Source organism: Larus michahellis, chromosome 21 (genome assembly GCF_964199755.1).
Source record: "Larus michahellis chromosome 21, bLarMic1.1, whole genome shotgun sequence".
In the NCBI taxonomy this organism is placed as follows: domain Eukaryota; kingdom Metazoa; phylum Chordata; class Aves; order Charadriiformes; family Laridae; genus Larus; species Larus michahellis.
Genome location: NC_133916.1, coordinates 5139397 through 5154371, shown reverse-complemented (window position 1 = coordinate 5154371; position 14975 = coordinate 5139397). Strand labels below are relative to the sequence as shown.

The window sequence follows — 14975 nt, the reverse complement described above, 5'->3', positions numbered from 1 at the left end:
GGCCAGAGGAGGCCATGGAGGTGCTGGGAGGGCTGGAGCCCCTCTGCTGTGGGACAGGCTGAGAGAGCTGGGGGGGTTCAGCCTGGAGAAGAGAAGGCTCCGGGGAGACCTTCCAGCCCCTTCCAGTCCCTAAAGGGGCTCCAGGAAAGCTGGGGAGGGACTCGGGATCAGGGAGGGGAGCCATGGGACGAGGGGGAAGGGTTTTACACTGAAAGAGGGGAGATTTAGATGAGAAGTTTGGAAGAAATTGTTTGCTGTGAGGGCGGTGAGCCCCTGGCCCAGGTTGCCCAGAGAAGCTGTGGCTGCCCCATCCCTGGAGGGGTTCAAGGCCAGGTTGGACGGGGCTTGGAGCAACCAGGGCTGGTGGGAGGTGTCCCTGCCCAGGGCAGGGGGTGGCACTGGACAATCTTTAAGGTCCCTCCCAACCCAAACCATGCTGTGATTCTATGATCATCTTCTGGAAAGTCCTTCACTCCCCCCAGTCTGCAGGATACCCCTTTACACCCCCTCCTACCCCTCTGTCCCCCACTTTGTACCCTGCCTCTTTCCCTTGTCCCTGGGTTGCCTTTGCACACCCCCCCGCACCCCCACCAACCTCTTTGCACCCACCTTGTTGGTGTCCCCCCTCACCCCCCCCCCTCCACAGCAGCTCCCCTTTTCCCCCCCTCCCGTGTGTCCTCCCCTTCCTCCCCTCCCGTGGGGTCTCCCCGCAGCCCGGGGACCCCCCTCCCTCCGCTCCTCGTACCGGTTCCCGGGCGGGGCGTCCGCCGCCGTGCGGCCAATGGGCGCGGGGGGGCGCGGCCGGCGGGGCCGCCGCATTTAGCGGCCGGGGCCGGGCCGGGCCGTACCGAGAGGCGGTGGCGGAGCCGGGGCCGGATCGCGGCATGGAGCGGGCGGCGGGGCCGGGGGGGACGCTGGCCGCCTCGCTGGCCGAGGGGCTCATCAAGTCGCCGCGGCCGCTGATGAAGAAGCAGGCGGTGAAGCGGCACCACCACAAGCACAACCTCAAGCACCGCTACGAGTTCCTGGAGACGCTGGGGAAGGGCACCTACGGGAAGGTGAAGAAAGCCCGGGAGCGTTCCGGGAAACTGGTAAGGATCTAAGGATTCCCCCCCCTCCCGCGTCGCCGGTGCATCCTCACCCTGAGCCGGTGCGGGGCCGCTGAGCATCCCCCTGCTCTGGGCAGCATGGCCCTGCTGCATCCCCCCCCCCTCTCTTTCCCCATTTCGCCCCGCTGCATCCCCCCCCTCTCTTTCCCCATTTCGCCCCGCTGCATCCCCCCCTCTCTTTCCCCATTTCGCCCCGCTGCATCCCCCCCCCCTTTCCCCATTTCGCCCCGCTGCATCGCCCCCCCTCTTTCCCCATTTCGCCCCGCTGCATCGCCCCCCCTCTTTCCCCATTTCGCCCCGCTGCATCGCCCCCCCTCTTTCCCCATTTCGCCCCGCTGCATCGCCCCCCCTCTTTCCCCATTTCGCCCCGCTGCATCGCCCCCCCTCTTTCCCCATTTCGCCCCGCTGCATCCCCCCCTCTCTTTCCCCATTTCGCCCCGCTGCATCCCCCCCCCCCTTCCCCATTTCGCCCCGCTGCATCCCCCCCCCCCTTCCCCATTTCGCCCCGCTGCATCCCCCCCCCCCTTCCCCATTTCGCCCCGCTGCATCCCCCCCCCCTTCCCCATTTCGCCCCGCTGCATCCCCCCCCCCTTCCCCATTTCGCCCCGCTGCATCCCCCCCTCTCTTTCCCCATTTCGCCCCGCTGCATCCCCCCCTCTCTTTCCCCATTTCGCCCCGCTGCATCCCCCCCCTCTCTTTCCCCATTTCGCCCCGCTGCATCCCCCCCCTCTCTTTCCCCATTTCGCCCCGCTGCATCCCCCCCCTCTCTTTCCCCATTTCGCCCCGCTGCATCCCCCCCCCTCTCTTTCCCCATTTCGCCCCGCTGCATCCCCCCCCTCTCTTTCCCCATTTCGCCCCGCTGCATCCCCCCCCCTCTCTTTCCCCATTTCGCCCCGCTGCATCCCCCCCCCTCTCTTTCCCCATTTCGCCCCGCTGCATCCCCCCCCTCTCTTTCCCCATTTCGCCCCGCTGCATCCCCCCCCTCTCTTTCCCCATTTCGCCCCGCTGCATCCCCCCCCTCTCTTTCCCCATTTCGCCCCGCTGCATCCCCCCCCTCTCTTTCCCCATTTCGCCCCGCTGCATCCCCCCCCTCTCTTTCCCCATTTCGCCCCGCTGCATCCCTCCCCCTCTCTTTCCCCATTTCGCCCCGCTGCATCCCTCCCCCTCTCTTTCCCCATTTCGCCCCGCTGCATCCCCCCCCCTCTCTTTCCCCATTTCGCCCCGCTGCATCCCCCCCCCTCTCTTTCCCCATTTCGCCCCGCTGCATCCCCCCCCCTCTCTTTCCCCATTTCGCCCCGCTGCATCCCTCCCCCTCTCTTTCCCCATTTCGCCCCGCTGCATCCCTCCCCCTCTCTTTCCCCATTTCGCCCCGCTGCATCCCTCCCCCTCTCTTTCCCCATTTCGCCCCGCTGCATCCCCCCCCCCTCTTTCCCCATTTCGCCCCGCTGCATCCCCCCCCCCGGCACCGACTCTCCCCAGCCGGTAACTGGGAAGGCGCAGCCCTCGCCCGGTGCAGCGTATGGGGGGGGCTGCGGTGCTGCTGTGCCCAGGTCTGGGGGACAGTCCCCCCTGGCTGGGGTGACCTCGCTGCTCCCCTCGCCCACTTGACCGTGTCGGGCTTCCTGGTGAAAGGAGGCTGTAGGTATCCGGCAGCGAAGAGCAAACATTGCTCTTGAGTCTGAAGGGCTTTTCCCTTCCTCTCGCCCCGGTTCAGGGCTGGGTTTGCCCGCTTGCCCTGGGCGGCGGTGGGGGACCCGCTGGCGAAGCTGAGCCCCTCCGACCCCCGAGTGTGTCTGATTGATTGAAATTGTGACTTAATCAACGCCGCAGCCCCTCTGAAGCAAGTGGCTCTGCACAATGCACGGCTCAACCCAGGGCGCAGCGACCCAGTGTGTGGGGAGAGGAGGGGGACCCTCACCCCCGGGAAAGCGGGGTGCTGCCCTCCCGGCAGCCTTGTCCTTCGGGAACCTGCAGAGGTTCACAGGGCAAACTCGAAGGTGATTTCTCTGCCCCTGTTCTGTCCCCAGCACCCTGCGGTGTGGGATGGGACCCAAGAAAGACCCAAACCCATCTTGAGACCGTGAGGGTGACAATGAGGGTCCCCCCGCGGGCGGCCAGACTGGCCCAGCAAGGTGCCGAGGGCTGGGCAGAGGAGCAGGGTGTGAGATCGGCTCCCTAACGTGCCACAGAGGCATGTCAAGGAAAACAACCGTAAATCTGCGAGGTTTTGTTGTGTAACGCGACAGCTCTTAATGAAGTCAGATCTGCCATTTCCATTAGCCTATCTGATTCTGAAGAAGCTGCTGTTTTGCTGCATAATCAGGGCCTTGAAATGCAGCTTCCACCCACAGACCTAGAAGGATCCCTCCCCTGGGGATGGGCGAGAGGACTTGGCCTTCCCTGTCCGCACCTAACAAAGCTAACAAAGCTCGTCCAGGGAATCTCTAACTGCCGGAAAACTTACCTATCTGTGGAAGTCTCTTAGGACAGGGACTCGTTTGTCTAGCAGCATTGGGCTATTATCATGCAAACTAAATACACAGGCCAATGACTCTCCAATAAATGCTGGAGATAGTCAAAGGCTCGACTAACTAGTACCTCCGCGAGGTTGCCCTGTAGGAACAGGAGGCTTAACCACAAATCTCTCTTCTTCCCACGAATTCTTTCGTGTAGCACTCAGCGTTTCCGGACCTGGTTAATCTTTGGGCTTATCCTGAGCTGGGTTGTTATTTGCGCCTTCTCTAAGTGGCTTTCACTTCCTAAACGCCGAGGTGTGGGAGCAGGTACTGCTGCCTCTGTCGGTTGCCCCTCGTGGGCTGTGTGCATCCCACGTTACCGGCTGAGGCTGTAAAGCTGGAGCTGCTCCATCCATGGGGTTTTTTTGCCTCTGGCTAATCAGAAACTGCCTCTGTGAGATGCACCGAATATCGAACCATCTCGTTTTACCACCTAGTTCTCTTTTTTTTTCCTCTGAGTTTTAAGCAACCTACCTGCACTTCGCTCAGAGCAAGGTGTGTCTGTCAGTAGACTGCAGGGAAGACCAGGCTCCCGCAGCTGAAGGATTTTTGGGGACTGCATGAACATTCCTTGTCTGGAAAAAAACCCACTTGTTTTCTGCTTAGAAATCCTTTGGGTGAAGTGATGCTCACTCCTTTTGATGGGTACTTCTGCTGAGTGCCCTTCCCAGACATTGGAAAATTATTGTGTCCCTGAAATGCCAAGCAGGTGGGGAGAGAGTTGCAGAGTTGCTGGTTCTTTTTCCTTTCCCCCCCTTTTTTTTTTTGTTCCCTTTTCTTTTTCCCTGTGTCTTTTGGTTTGAAGATGGAGTAACGTGTGCCATGGTGGTGCAAACTGGCTCCTGCACCTGTTTGAATGGCAGCATCTGGCCTTTTTTTTTTTTTTCCACCCCCTTCCAGCCTGGTATCCTGATCCATGGCCTGCAGCCAAGTCAAATAGAAAGAGGGACCTCCTGTGGGACTCCCTCGCGGTGTCAGAAACGTATTTGTGGCCCTGCGTGGTGTCAAGGGAAAGGCAGCACCTGGAATATTCCAAAGCAGCGAAGCCTCTTTTGATCTCCAGTAAGGGACAAACCCCGCTCTTTTTCGTAGTGGGTTGTAATCCATATTTCATGGAGCATGAAATGCTGCACTTGCAATCTGGAACAACTTCTGAAGTGCTGCCTGGGGTTGTAGCTTAATGCATCTTTCAGCAGCTGCTGAAAATACCTGTTCTGCCCCCAAAAAACTTTTAATTAAAAGCCTTTTTGACTTGGAAAGTACTCTCGAGTTCCCTAGGCTCCTGCAGCGGGACTTCTCGGGGCGGTTTCCTGCAGGAGATTCTCATGGCGTTGATGGTGGAGGCAGTGTGGAGGCTCTGGCGGTGGCTGTCCCTGTAGCTGCTGGTCCCCGTCTCCAGGGTGGCCGGGCATGATCTTTTCTGTCTCAAGGGGAGATCCTCTGCTGTCAGCCCCCTTAGGTAGGGAAGATTTTGGAACAAAGCCGCTTCTCGGCACCCCTGGGGAAGGACGGGATGGTCGAGGGATTAATCTCCCTGGCAGGGCTTGACAGGCAGATAAATCATCCCACCCTGAGTGTCTGGGATGAGATGCAGACCCGAACAGTGCTGTGCCCGACCGTTACGCAGGCGGCTGGCAAGGGGAGCCCGGGGCTCTAACAGCATCCTGAACCTGCTGGATGCTGCAGCCCTGACTGCGTCTGCCTCGGAGGTCCCTAACTGCCGGGCTCATAGGTGAGGGCGTTCTCCAGCACTGCTGAATACAGCCAGCGGCGTCTCCTCAGGCTTCCCTTGGCTTTTTCCAGGTGGTGGATCTTGCCCCGAGCCCCAGCTCAGCAGTGTATGTGCGTGGGCATCTTGCTCAGCGAGCAAATGTGCTGCCCGCAGCCCAAAATGCTGAGGGGCTGGATGTTGAGCTTTAGGGGGGGGATGAATCGAGTGAGTCAACAGGAATCTGGGAGGGCAGTAGCAGGCTGTCTTACTGCAGAAAGGCTTTTCCCGCATTCTAATGGCGTTCATGTAATCAGCAAAAAATTGTTAAACTTTAACCTGTTAACCTAGCATAAAGGTCAGGGGAAAGAATACCTGGCTTTCAAGAAACTATTAAGCGCCTTCGGTATTGCTTTGTACAGAAACTTGGGCCTGGGTCATTGAACTTCCCTTGGCCAGAGTCCGTTCAACTTGGACCATTCAGCTCTTGGGGCTGGTGCAGGCTTCTCCGGGGCACGGGAGGCAACCCCTGCCCTGGCCAGTGCTGGCCTGAGGTGGCCCAGTGCAGCAGAGATGTGCCCTGGGGCCAAAGGGACTCTGTCGGCCATCTCTCACGTGCCCGTCTGAGCCCTTAAAATTGGGACATTCTCCCAGGAAGACAGTGATGTGGCAGCTGAGATCTCGCCGCTTTAGCGCCTGGCGACTTGCTGTGGGTGCGATGGGCCCCGCTGAGCGCGGGTCGCAAACTTGCTCTGAGCGTTCTGCCGCTTGGCAGGCTGGGTCTGGAGGAGCGAGGTTTCCGATTCCCCTAAATCGGAGGGAGGTGAGGCCAAGCGTCCATCTCACAGCCCCAAAGGAGGTCCCTGCGCATCGTAGCCATGAGCGTCGCTCCTGTGCTGGCAGCTGGGGCTGGTGGGTGTCCGTGGCCCCTCTCCCTGTTGCTGGGAGACTGGTGCGGGGGTCCCTTTACAGGATTAATGCTGTTCCGCATTCTTGTCTGATACAAAAAAAGAGCTTCTGCTGGATTCAGTTGTAAATTCAACCCTAGGAGCACATTGTCTCTCCCCAGCCCCTTTGAAAGAGGATTAGAAGGCATCTATTCTCCAGCACTTACTCTTCTTTCTCCTCCCCTTTCAATTTCCTTGTAGAGGATAACTTGAAAACCCAAGTGAAAGCCTGGAAAGCGGCTCACGTCGCCAGTACTGGGTCTCCCAGCCGGCTGGAGCACAGTCCTGTGCCTAGGAGGGATCTAATCTTTAATACCAAACTTTCTCTTACTGCTACGTAATCGGCTCCTTTAAATAAGTATTGGCAAGAACAACAAAACCTGTTGGTGTTTTTTGGGGTTTTTTTTAGTGTGGTGTTTTTTTTTTTTTATGACCCCAAGAAGACGTTGTTGTTGTTATCTTCCAAGTCATGTGTGCAGGTCACATTCCTTTGGCTGGCTGCGGTCCAGCGGCGGCTGTAGCCTGGGATACAATTCCCGTAAGCCGGGGCACATAAGTGAGGAGCGGGGCCGCGCTACCTGCGGGAGGAGGCTTGGGGACCTCCTCTGGTAGGAGCTGGCAGCAGGTTTCCCTCGGGGGGAGACTGGGGGGAGCTTCTCCCTTGTTCACAGCAACAGTATAAAACCCTGATTGATAAAGTTTGCTTTTATTGGAGTTGTTTCAGTGGAGCCGCACAGCATCGCCCTTGGGTGCAGCATGCCTGGGTGGAGAAGCGGGACCATTAGTCTTTGGCTTATGAGACCCTTCCCAAAAGAGGCGGGGTGGGTTTCTTGCTGTGCAACAGGCTTTGGGAAGCGGCGATGCTCCTGTCGCCCCACAGCCGGGTGACCCTCTGTGCGTGTCCTCATCCGCAGGTGGCTATCAAGTCAATCCGGAAAGACAAAATCAAGGATGAGCAGGACCTTGTCCATATCCGGAGGGAGATTGAGATCATGTCCTCCCTCAACCACCCCCACATCATCGCTGTCCACGAAGGTGAGCCTCCTCTCCCTCCTCTCCCTCCTCTCCCTCCTCTCCCTCCTCTCCCTCCTCTCCCTCCTCTCCCTCCTCTCCCTCCTCTCCCTCCTCTCCCTCCTCTCCCTCCTCTCCCTCCTCTCCCTCCTCTCCCTCCTCTCCCTCCTCTCCCTCCTCTCCCTCCTCTCCCTCCTCTCCCTCCTCTCCCTCCTCTCCCTCCTCTCCCTCCTCTCCCTCCTCTCCCTCCTCTCCCTCAAGCGGACCCCCCCGTGGGGTTGGGTACCGGGACAGGCCGTGTCGCGATGGGGTCACCACTCTCCTCCCTCCGCTCGTTGGGAGCAGAAGCCATTTGCCGCGTCCTGTGCCGTGCTGGTGACTCAGCGCCGGCGGGGAGAGCAGATGCTGCCGGGGCTGTGGTTTCCCCGCCTGCGTGTGGAGCAGCGGCGAGGGGAAATACCTGCTCCAGAAATAGCCGCTTCCCATCCTGTCCCCTCCCGCCCGGAGAGGGAAGCTGGCTCCAAAAGCTTACATGGCTTTTTGAGGCTGGAAGCCTCGGCGCTGCTTCTGGTGAGAGGTTGTGCCGTAGCGGGGGAGCTGGTGGCCAGGGTACCCCCCAAATCCCAGTGCCATGTGTGGCTCTGATCATGCTGGATGCTCGCCCCAGCCATGGGAAATGCACGTTTCAGTGCCGGAGCGGTGGGAATCTCTGTGGCTCCGCTCTCAGCCCGAGGCAGGAGCTAATCTCAGCACCGGAGTCCTCCTCATTTCCCTCCCCTGGGGCACAGGAAAACCAAACCACAGGGTGCTGGGAGCGCTCCCGGTGCTGCTGGGCTCGGCTTTACGGCCAGGGCTGGGCTTTGCTCCCAGGGTGTCAGGGCAGCACCTCCGGGGGAGTTTTTTTGAGTTCCAGCTATGACCAGACTTAGAGCAAGTCTCCAGCTGGATCAGGCTTTGCTTAAACGCCAGGTCCTTTGGCTGCAAACCCGGCGTGCCCCGTGCTCCTCCTTGGGTCTGGCTCTGATGGGGTCACCGCGATGGGCCGGTGCCTGGGTTATCCAGAGTCCTTTTGTCCTCTAAACAAAAGCAAGCGGATTGGCAGCTCCTACGTGGTGTTTGCAAGGACTGAGTCACGCTGGCTGCTGGAATTCAAAAACATTGAGGTAGCTTTCTGCAAACAGGAAGAAAACGCTCCATCTCTCGGCTGGAGCTGGAGTGTTGTTGGGAGCGATGGGAACACACAGAAACGCCACTGGGCCATGCCAGCCGGTAGCTCCGTTGCCTTCCCCCTTGGCTGGGCTCTATCTAGCAAAGAACCACGCGTCTTAGTCACCTTCTGGCAGAGCAGAGTCTTTTCTCCTGTGCTCGGTGGCTGCAGAGGCTGCTTGGCCAGCAGCCCTGGTGGCACTGTGGGACACGGGTGCCAGCTCTAGCTGTCCCCTGTCTGACCTGCAGAAACCCTGACACCTCCTGTTTTGCAAAACAGTCCGAGGGCACAGGCAAAGGGGTGGGCAGCGTGTTAGGGTCGGTCATGCTCGTTAAGAGGCATGTGCTAATGAGAAGTCCCTTAGCTCCGACCATCCCTCCTAACACCCCGTGGCTTCCCGTCTCCGCGCAGTGTTTGAGAACAGCAGCAAGATCGTCATCGTGATGGAGTACGCCAGCAAGGGGGACCTGTACGACTACATCAGCGAGCGGCAGCGGCTGACGGAGCAGGAGGCACGCCACTTCTTCCGGCAGGTTGTCTCCGCCGTCTACTACTGCCACAAGGTGGGTTGGCAAGGTGCTTCCCACCGCCTTCCCGGGGGGAAAATGGAGGGATCGGCTCCTGTGTGCGGCAGCTGGGACTGGGAAAGGTTCCAGTGCCTGATGGGGAAGCTCAGCCTGGGCTGGGAGGTGAAGGGAGCTCATGGCCGTTGGCCTTTCCCAGGAAAGGGGTTAATCCTCTTATCAGGAGGGTGCGGCAGCACTTGGGCTCAGGCAGAGGCAGTGCCTGAGTGGCTTTTGGAAAGTCGGCTTCCCGACTTGGCTTCCCGCTGCTGCCGTGTGGGGCTGAGTAACCCCAACGGGGAGTTATTGACTCCCGTCCCACCCAGAGGGAAACACCCAGGGCTGGCTGCTGGGGCTGAAAGCCAAGCCCTTGGTCACCCATCTTGTCCCCTGAAAGGGGTGTAAAGCTGTAGGGCCTTGTCCAGGGCTGTGGGACAAGACTTGCCTGCCCTGGAGGACCCTCGAGCCTGTGGGTCTCCCTGGAGGATGCTCTAAGGCCATGCCTGGTCCTGGCTTGGTCCTGGGTACCCACGTGCCCTCGGCAGGGAGGGCGGGTTGCAGGGCACCTCCTGAACCCAAAGCAAATGGGGGACTCGCTTAGCTGGGCAGCAGCAGGTCCCGGCAAAGCATGGAGTGGTGCCCAGCGTGCCCCAGCGGGGGCTGGCACCAGCCGCTCTCGTGGGTGCGTGGCTGGGGAGGGTGCGGGAGCCCAGCGTGGCGCCGGGCGCGGGGTGCTGGCGTGGGAGCCACCCTGCTCCTGCTCCCGAACAGCACAGCGAGCTGGTAGCACCCATGTCGGGACGTGGCTTACAGCCTGTCCTCATCCTCCGTGCACCCAGCGTTATTTACTGCTCCTCTGATTGCTGTCAGCGTGTCCTGTTTGCGTGCCGCTGTGGCGGTGAACGGCAGTGACCTCCCCGCGCTGCCTGACTTTCCCTTCCTCAAACACGCTGTAAACTAAACCCAGCCCTCCCTTCCCTTGCGCAGAATGGGATCGTTCACAGGGACCTGAAGCTGGAGAACATCCTTCTTGATGCGAACGGGAACATCAAGGTGAGAGGCAGGCAGAGCCTGGCCGCGCTTTGGGTGTCACCCGGCAAAGGGGTCCGAGGGATGCTGCCCGGCGGGGATGGACTGGGGGTGGCCATAGCACCCCAGTCCCCCCAGGGCGTGTGGTTCTCCACAGCTCTGGGAAGCATCTCTCGGCTCTGGGACCGCTGGCATCGCCTGTGTGCTGCTTGCCCAGGAGATGGGGAGCCAGGAGGGTGCCCATACCTGCCCCCCGCTCTCTGTGCGTGGCACCGAGCGGGAGAGGCTGCAGAGGCAGAGCCTCAGTACTGCCTGTAAAAGCCATAAACGTCTATCTGACTGCCGATAAGAGGGCAAAGTCTGAATGCTGAGGTCAATGCACGACCGGCTGGATAAGAAAGGGCTCTCCCAGTAAAAGTCCCGGTCCCCTGTGTGCCAGCCAGGCTGGCGGAGGGATGTGTGGGGCAGCTCCCGGCTCCGCTGGCCCTGAGCGATGCTTTTCGCTTCGGCCGGGAGCGCTGCAGCCACCCGGGGAGGAAGGGCACGGCAGCAGCCGGGAATCAGTGCAGTCGGTGATAAACAGGCTGCGGGGCTTTATCTCTCTAAGGGGTAATTTTGCAATTGGGAGCTTGCAAGCAGGGACTGTGCCTTCTGCTCACTGAGAGGTGACGGGTGTAATGAAGATAATGAGTGCCTGTGTGCCAGGCGGAGCTGGTAGGGACTGAAGCAGCCTCCTGTGGCTGTGAATGAGCTGGAGGAGAGCCCGGCAGCTCTCCCTCTAACCACACCTTTGCAGCCACCTCTGCTCCCAGCACGCTGGTGATGGGGCTGGAAGGGCAGAGCCGCAGGGCAGCTGCTGCCATGGCTGGGATGAGCCTTCTGGGAGGGGGAGAGGGGCTGGAACAGCCTTGGGGGTGGAAAACTGGGATGCTGCTGCTCCCCGAGGAGACTGAGGGCACCCAGGACCAGGATACCAAGGGTAGCCCAGGTTTCAGCCCAGCCTGCAGCTTGAGAGCTTTGGGTGGCTTCACCTGCGAAGGGGAACCCTGGTGCTATAACAGCTATAAATGTCTCTCCAGATTGCGGACTTTGGCCTGTCCAACGTTTACCAGCAGGACAAACTTCTGCAGACTTACTGCGGCAGCCCTCTCTACGCATCCCCCGAAATCATCAACGGGAGGCCGTACAAGGGCCCGGAGGTAGGTTGTGCCTCCCCCCCGGCATGGTGGGGTGTTTTGCTGCCTCTTTGCTGGAACTCGGGAAAGCGCCGGGTGTTTTTCCAGCGCAACATCGTGGGCAGAGCCCTCCCTGTGTGGTTTGGGGTAAGAGGCGCCCTAAGACCGAGGGCCAGTGTACGGCAGCTGCAGTGGGGTGGACATGGTGGGATGCAGGTGGCTGGAGCTGCCCCACGCTGTGTCCTCCCCCATGGATGCTGCCATCCCGGGAGCTACTGCTGAGGCTTTGGTGAGGGAGTTCTGCCCATCCAGGGTGGGGGCCAGGGCAGCCTGGTCCTGCTGCCCCCCCTCCAGGCTCGTCTCTCCCTCTGGCAGGTGGACAGCTGGTCCCTGGGCGTTCTCCTCTATATCCTGGTCCATGGCACCATGCCGTTTGATGGTCACGACTACAAGACTCTGGTCAAGCAGATCACGAGTGGGGACTACCGGGAGCCCACAAAGCTGTCAGGTAGGCAGACCCCCCTCACCACCACCCTACAAATCCCCCCCCGTCCCCACCCCGTGCTCCCTTCATACCTGACCTGCCTCTTCCCCAGATGCCTGTGGGCTGATCCGGTGGATGCTGATGGTGAACCCAGAACGCCGTGCCACCATCGAGGACATTGCCACGCATTGGTGGGTGAACTGGGGCTACAAAATGCCCGTTGGGGAGCAAGAGCTGCTGCGGGAGAGCGATTCCCCCCTGGCCACAGTGGCAGAGTGGCTTCGCCGCTCCTCCCGGCCCCTCCTGGAGAATGGCTCCAAGGTGCGATGCTTCTTGAAGCAGCACATCCCCGGTGTGGCCCTGGAGCGTCAGCGCTCCCTCAAGAAGTCCAAGAAGGAGAACGACGTCTCCCACGCGCTGCAGGAGGTGGCCCTGGCCCCAGAGAACCCCTCCAAATCCATCCTCAAGCGGCCTAAGGGCATACTGAAGAAGAGAAACTCCTGCGAGCAGAAGGTGCCTGGCCCCGGTCCCCCACCGGCAGCACCCGTGGGAGAGGTGAGGGGTGAGGATGGCGAGGTGGCCGCTGCAGGTCTCACCCAGATCCTGCCCTCCGGGATGCTGCCTTGCAGCACGGGCGTTGGAGCGGTGCCCACAGCCGTGCCCAAGAAGGGAATACTGAAAAAGCCCGCGACGAGGGAGTCGGGGTATTACTCCTCCCTGGAGTGCTGCGAGTCTGGGGATGTCCTGGACGCGGGGAGCTTGGACCTTGATGGGAGCGTGTTTGCTGACAACCCCTCCCCGGAGCAGGGTCCCCAGGGTCTCCCTGCCCGTCGGAAAGGCATCCTCAAGCACAACGGCAAGTACTCCTCTGGCAGCACCGAGCCAGAGAGCCCCCCCGGGCAGGGCTTCGGGGGCTTCGGCGAGGTGCCCCTGCCCCAGGCGCCCCGTGCCCGCCCGTCCAGCGCCGTGAGCGAGGACAGCATCCTCTCCACAGAGTCCTTCGACCAGCTCGACCTGCCCACCCGTGTCCCCCACAGCGGCGGGGGCATGCGGGGCTGCGTCTCCGCCGACAGCCTCCTCCGGCTGGAAGAGGAGGAGGGGATGGAGGGAGGGCGCAGGCTGCGCCGCTGGACTGTCACCCATTGCCGGAACCCCCTGGCAGAGAGCAGCTTGTCCCTGGCGGGCTGTGACAACGTCACCGAGGTCTACCGGCGCGCCGTAGCCATCGGCATGAAGTTGAGCTGAGGGCACGTCCCGGCCGGGTTCCCTGGGTGGTGGGTGTTGGGGAGGGGGCCGAGCCCTCCCTGCCCCGGTGCTGCTGAGTCACGTCCCACGTATTTATTTTGCAGCCTCGTGCCCCCCAGGGAAGACTGGGGGTGCAGGGAGCTGCGGTGGCTGTGGGGCATTGGTGGGGGGGGACACGACACCGCGGGGCCAGGACATTAAATGGGCCAAAGCCCTGAGTGATCCGGCCACTGCCCCCATGGGGGGGCTCCCGGGGCCTCCTCACTGCCGTCCTCCCCTCACAAACAGGCTCATCTCATCGAAGGGGGAGAAGCCAAGGGGTCTGGGGGGAGTTGTTGGTTTTTGTTGGTTTTTTTTTTTTCCTTTGCACTGTTTTATTTTTTGGCTGCACAAGATAACGGATGGGGCAGGCGATATACCTCAAACAAGCTGGAGATGTAGCAGGGTGCGGGCGAGGGGCTGAGAGGTGCTGCCCCGGCCGGTGTCTGCGGGCTGGGCTCTCGGGACGTGCTGGCAACTGGGTCCAGACCGCCCAGGCCCCAGCTCTTCCCTCTCCTGTGCTGAGAAACCCAACTGGATCTGGCCGAAACCCCAGTCTGAGAACACGCTCTGATGCCAACGTCTTTAATTTTTTTTTTTTCTTCTTCTTTAATGTTGAAAGGAGGAGGAAAAAAAAGCGCCTTTGGTGAGGCACCGCGTCTTTATTTATTGCCTTTGTCCGATGTGATGTAAAACTTCAGCAGCGCGCGATGTGTCTGGCTCCATAACGGCCTCCCAGATGTTTCTCCCGGGGGGGGTGGAGGTGTCCGTGCCCGTGTCTCACGAGCCGTACGTCGAAGCTCCGTTGCACTATTGCCGCGCGTCCGCTGGCCCTTTCCCTTCTCCAGGGGGTGTGTGTTTTTTTTCCCCCTCCTTCCTACAAAGTGGTCTTGAGAAAACCATTAAATTAAAAGCAAATGTTAGATCTGAGTTGTTACCTTGATTGCGGTGCTGTTGCAGCTTGCGGCGGGGGGGGGGACAGGGAGGGTGATGGGGGGCTGGTGGCTCCCGCGCTGCTCCCAGTGGGATGGGGCTGTGCACGGTGGGTCTCACTCCGGTACAGGTGACCATGAATTAGCTCTGGACTTGTGTCCTGTGTGGTGTAAAACCTCTGTGCAGTGTGTGCTTGGCCCCTCCATGACTTCTTCTCCAGCGCTGAGGCTGCTGGTGGGCTTAAACTAGTGCTTCCCCCCAGCACGGCATGGTGCTGAGCTGCAACTTGTCATGTCCCTTGTGTGGGGGCTCAGCACCCGCCGGCAGGGGGGTGGGCTGTAGATTTTAGGGCTGAGCAGCTGCTGCTGCTTGACCCAGCGAGGGGGGGCTGGCTGGAGGCAGGACCTGCCGCTGGGGTGCTACGGCACGGGTGTGGGGATGCTGCCGGCGGCGTGCACCTGCCCCAGAGCCCAAAGTTTAGGGGAAAGCTGCGATGGAGACAGATGGCTGCTGAGGATGGATGGCTGCTGAGGATGATGGACTTGTTCCCTCTGGGTCCCCACCGCCGGCAGCCCTGCTGTCCCAGCTCCGCTTGCAAGCCCCTTTCACAACGCTGGCGGTGCGTGGGTTTAGGTTTATGAAATATCCGCAGGGCTTGGCGGCAGGAGCTGCCTCCTGGGCAGCTGCCATCTCCCCTCACAGCGCCTGCAGGTGCCTCTGATGGAGAAAAGACCGAGAGAGGCCGAGCCCCGGCAACCGGAGCTCAGCTGTGGCGTGTAGCGGGGGGCTGTCTCCTTCCAGCCCTTTCCCCCATCTTCCTTTATCCTCTTCTCCTGCTGCGGCATTGAGACCACTTTTATTGCTCTATAAAGCCCTGTAACAATTTCCCGTTTCCAGTTGGGTTAATAGGAGACATTTCAGGTCTTCTCCGCCCCACGGCTGAGGGGCAGGGGCAGGGTGGCAGGGCTGCCTGCTGGGAATGCTGCCGCCGAAGCCGTGGGGGGCCACA

The 14975-nt window shown here is 60.7% G+C and overlaps 1 protein-coding gene across 1 annotated transcript; it reads left to right on the top strand.

The window, feature by feature from the left end:
* The first annotated feature begins 838 nt into the window (after positions 1–838).
* NUAK2 (NUAK family kinase 2) lies at positions 839–13963 on the top strand. Its single transcript, XM_074564540.1, has 7 exons — positions 839–1091; positions 7195–7315; positions 8910–9061; positions 10049–10114; positions 11170–11289; positions 11641–11773; positions 11862–13963. Exons 1-7 carry the CDS (start codon positions 885–887, stop codon positions 12992–12994), a joined length of 1932 nt encoding a protein of 643 aa, XP_074420641.1. The 5' UTR covers positions 839–884; the 3' UTR covers positions 12995–13963.
* Positions 13964–14975: the final 1012 nt, after the last annotated feature.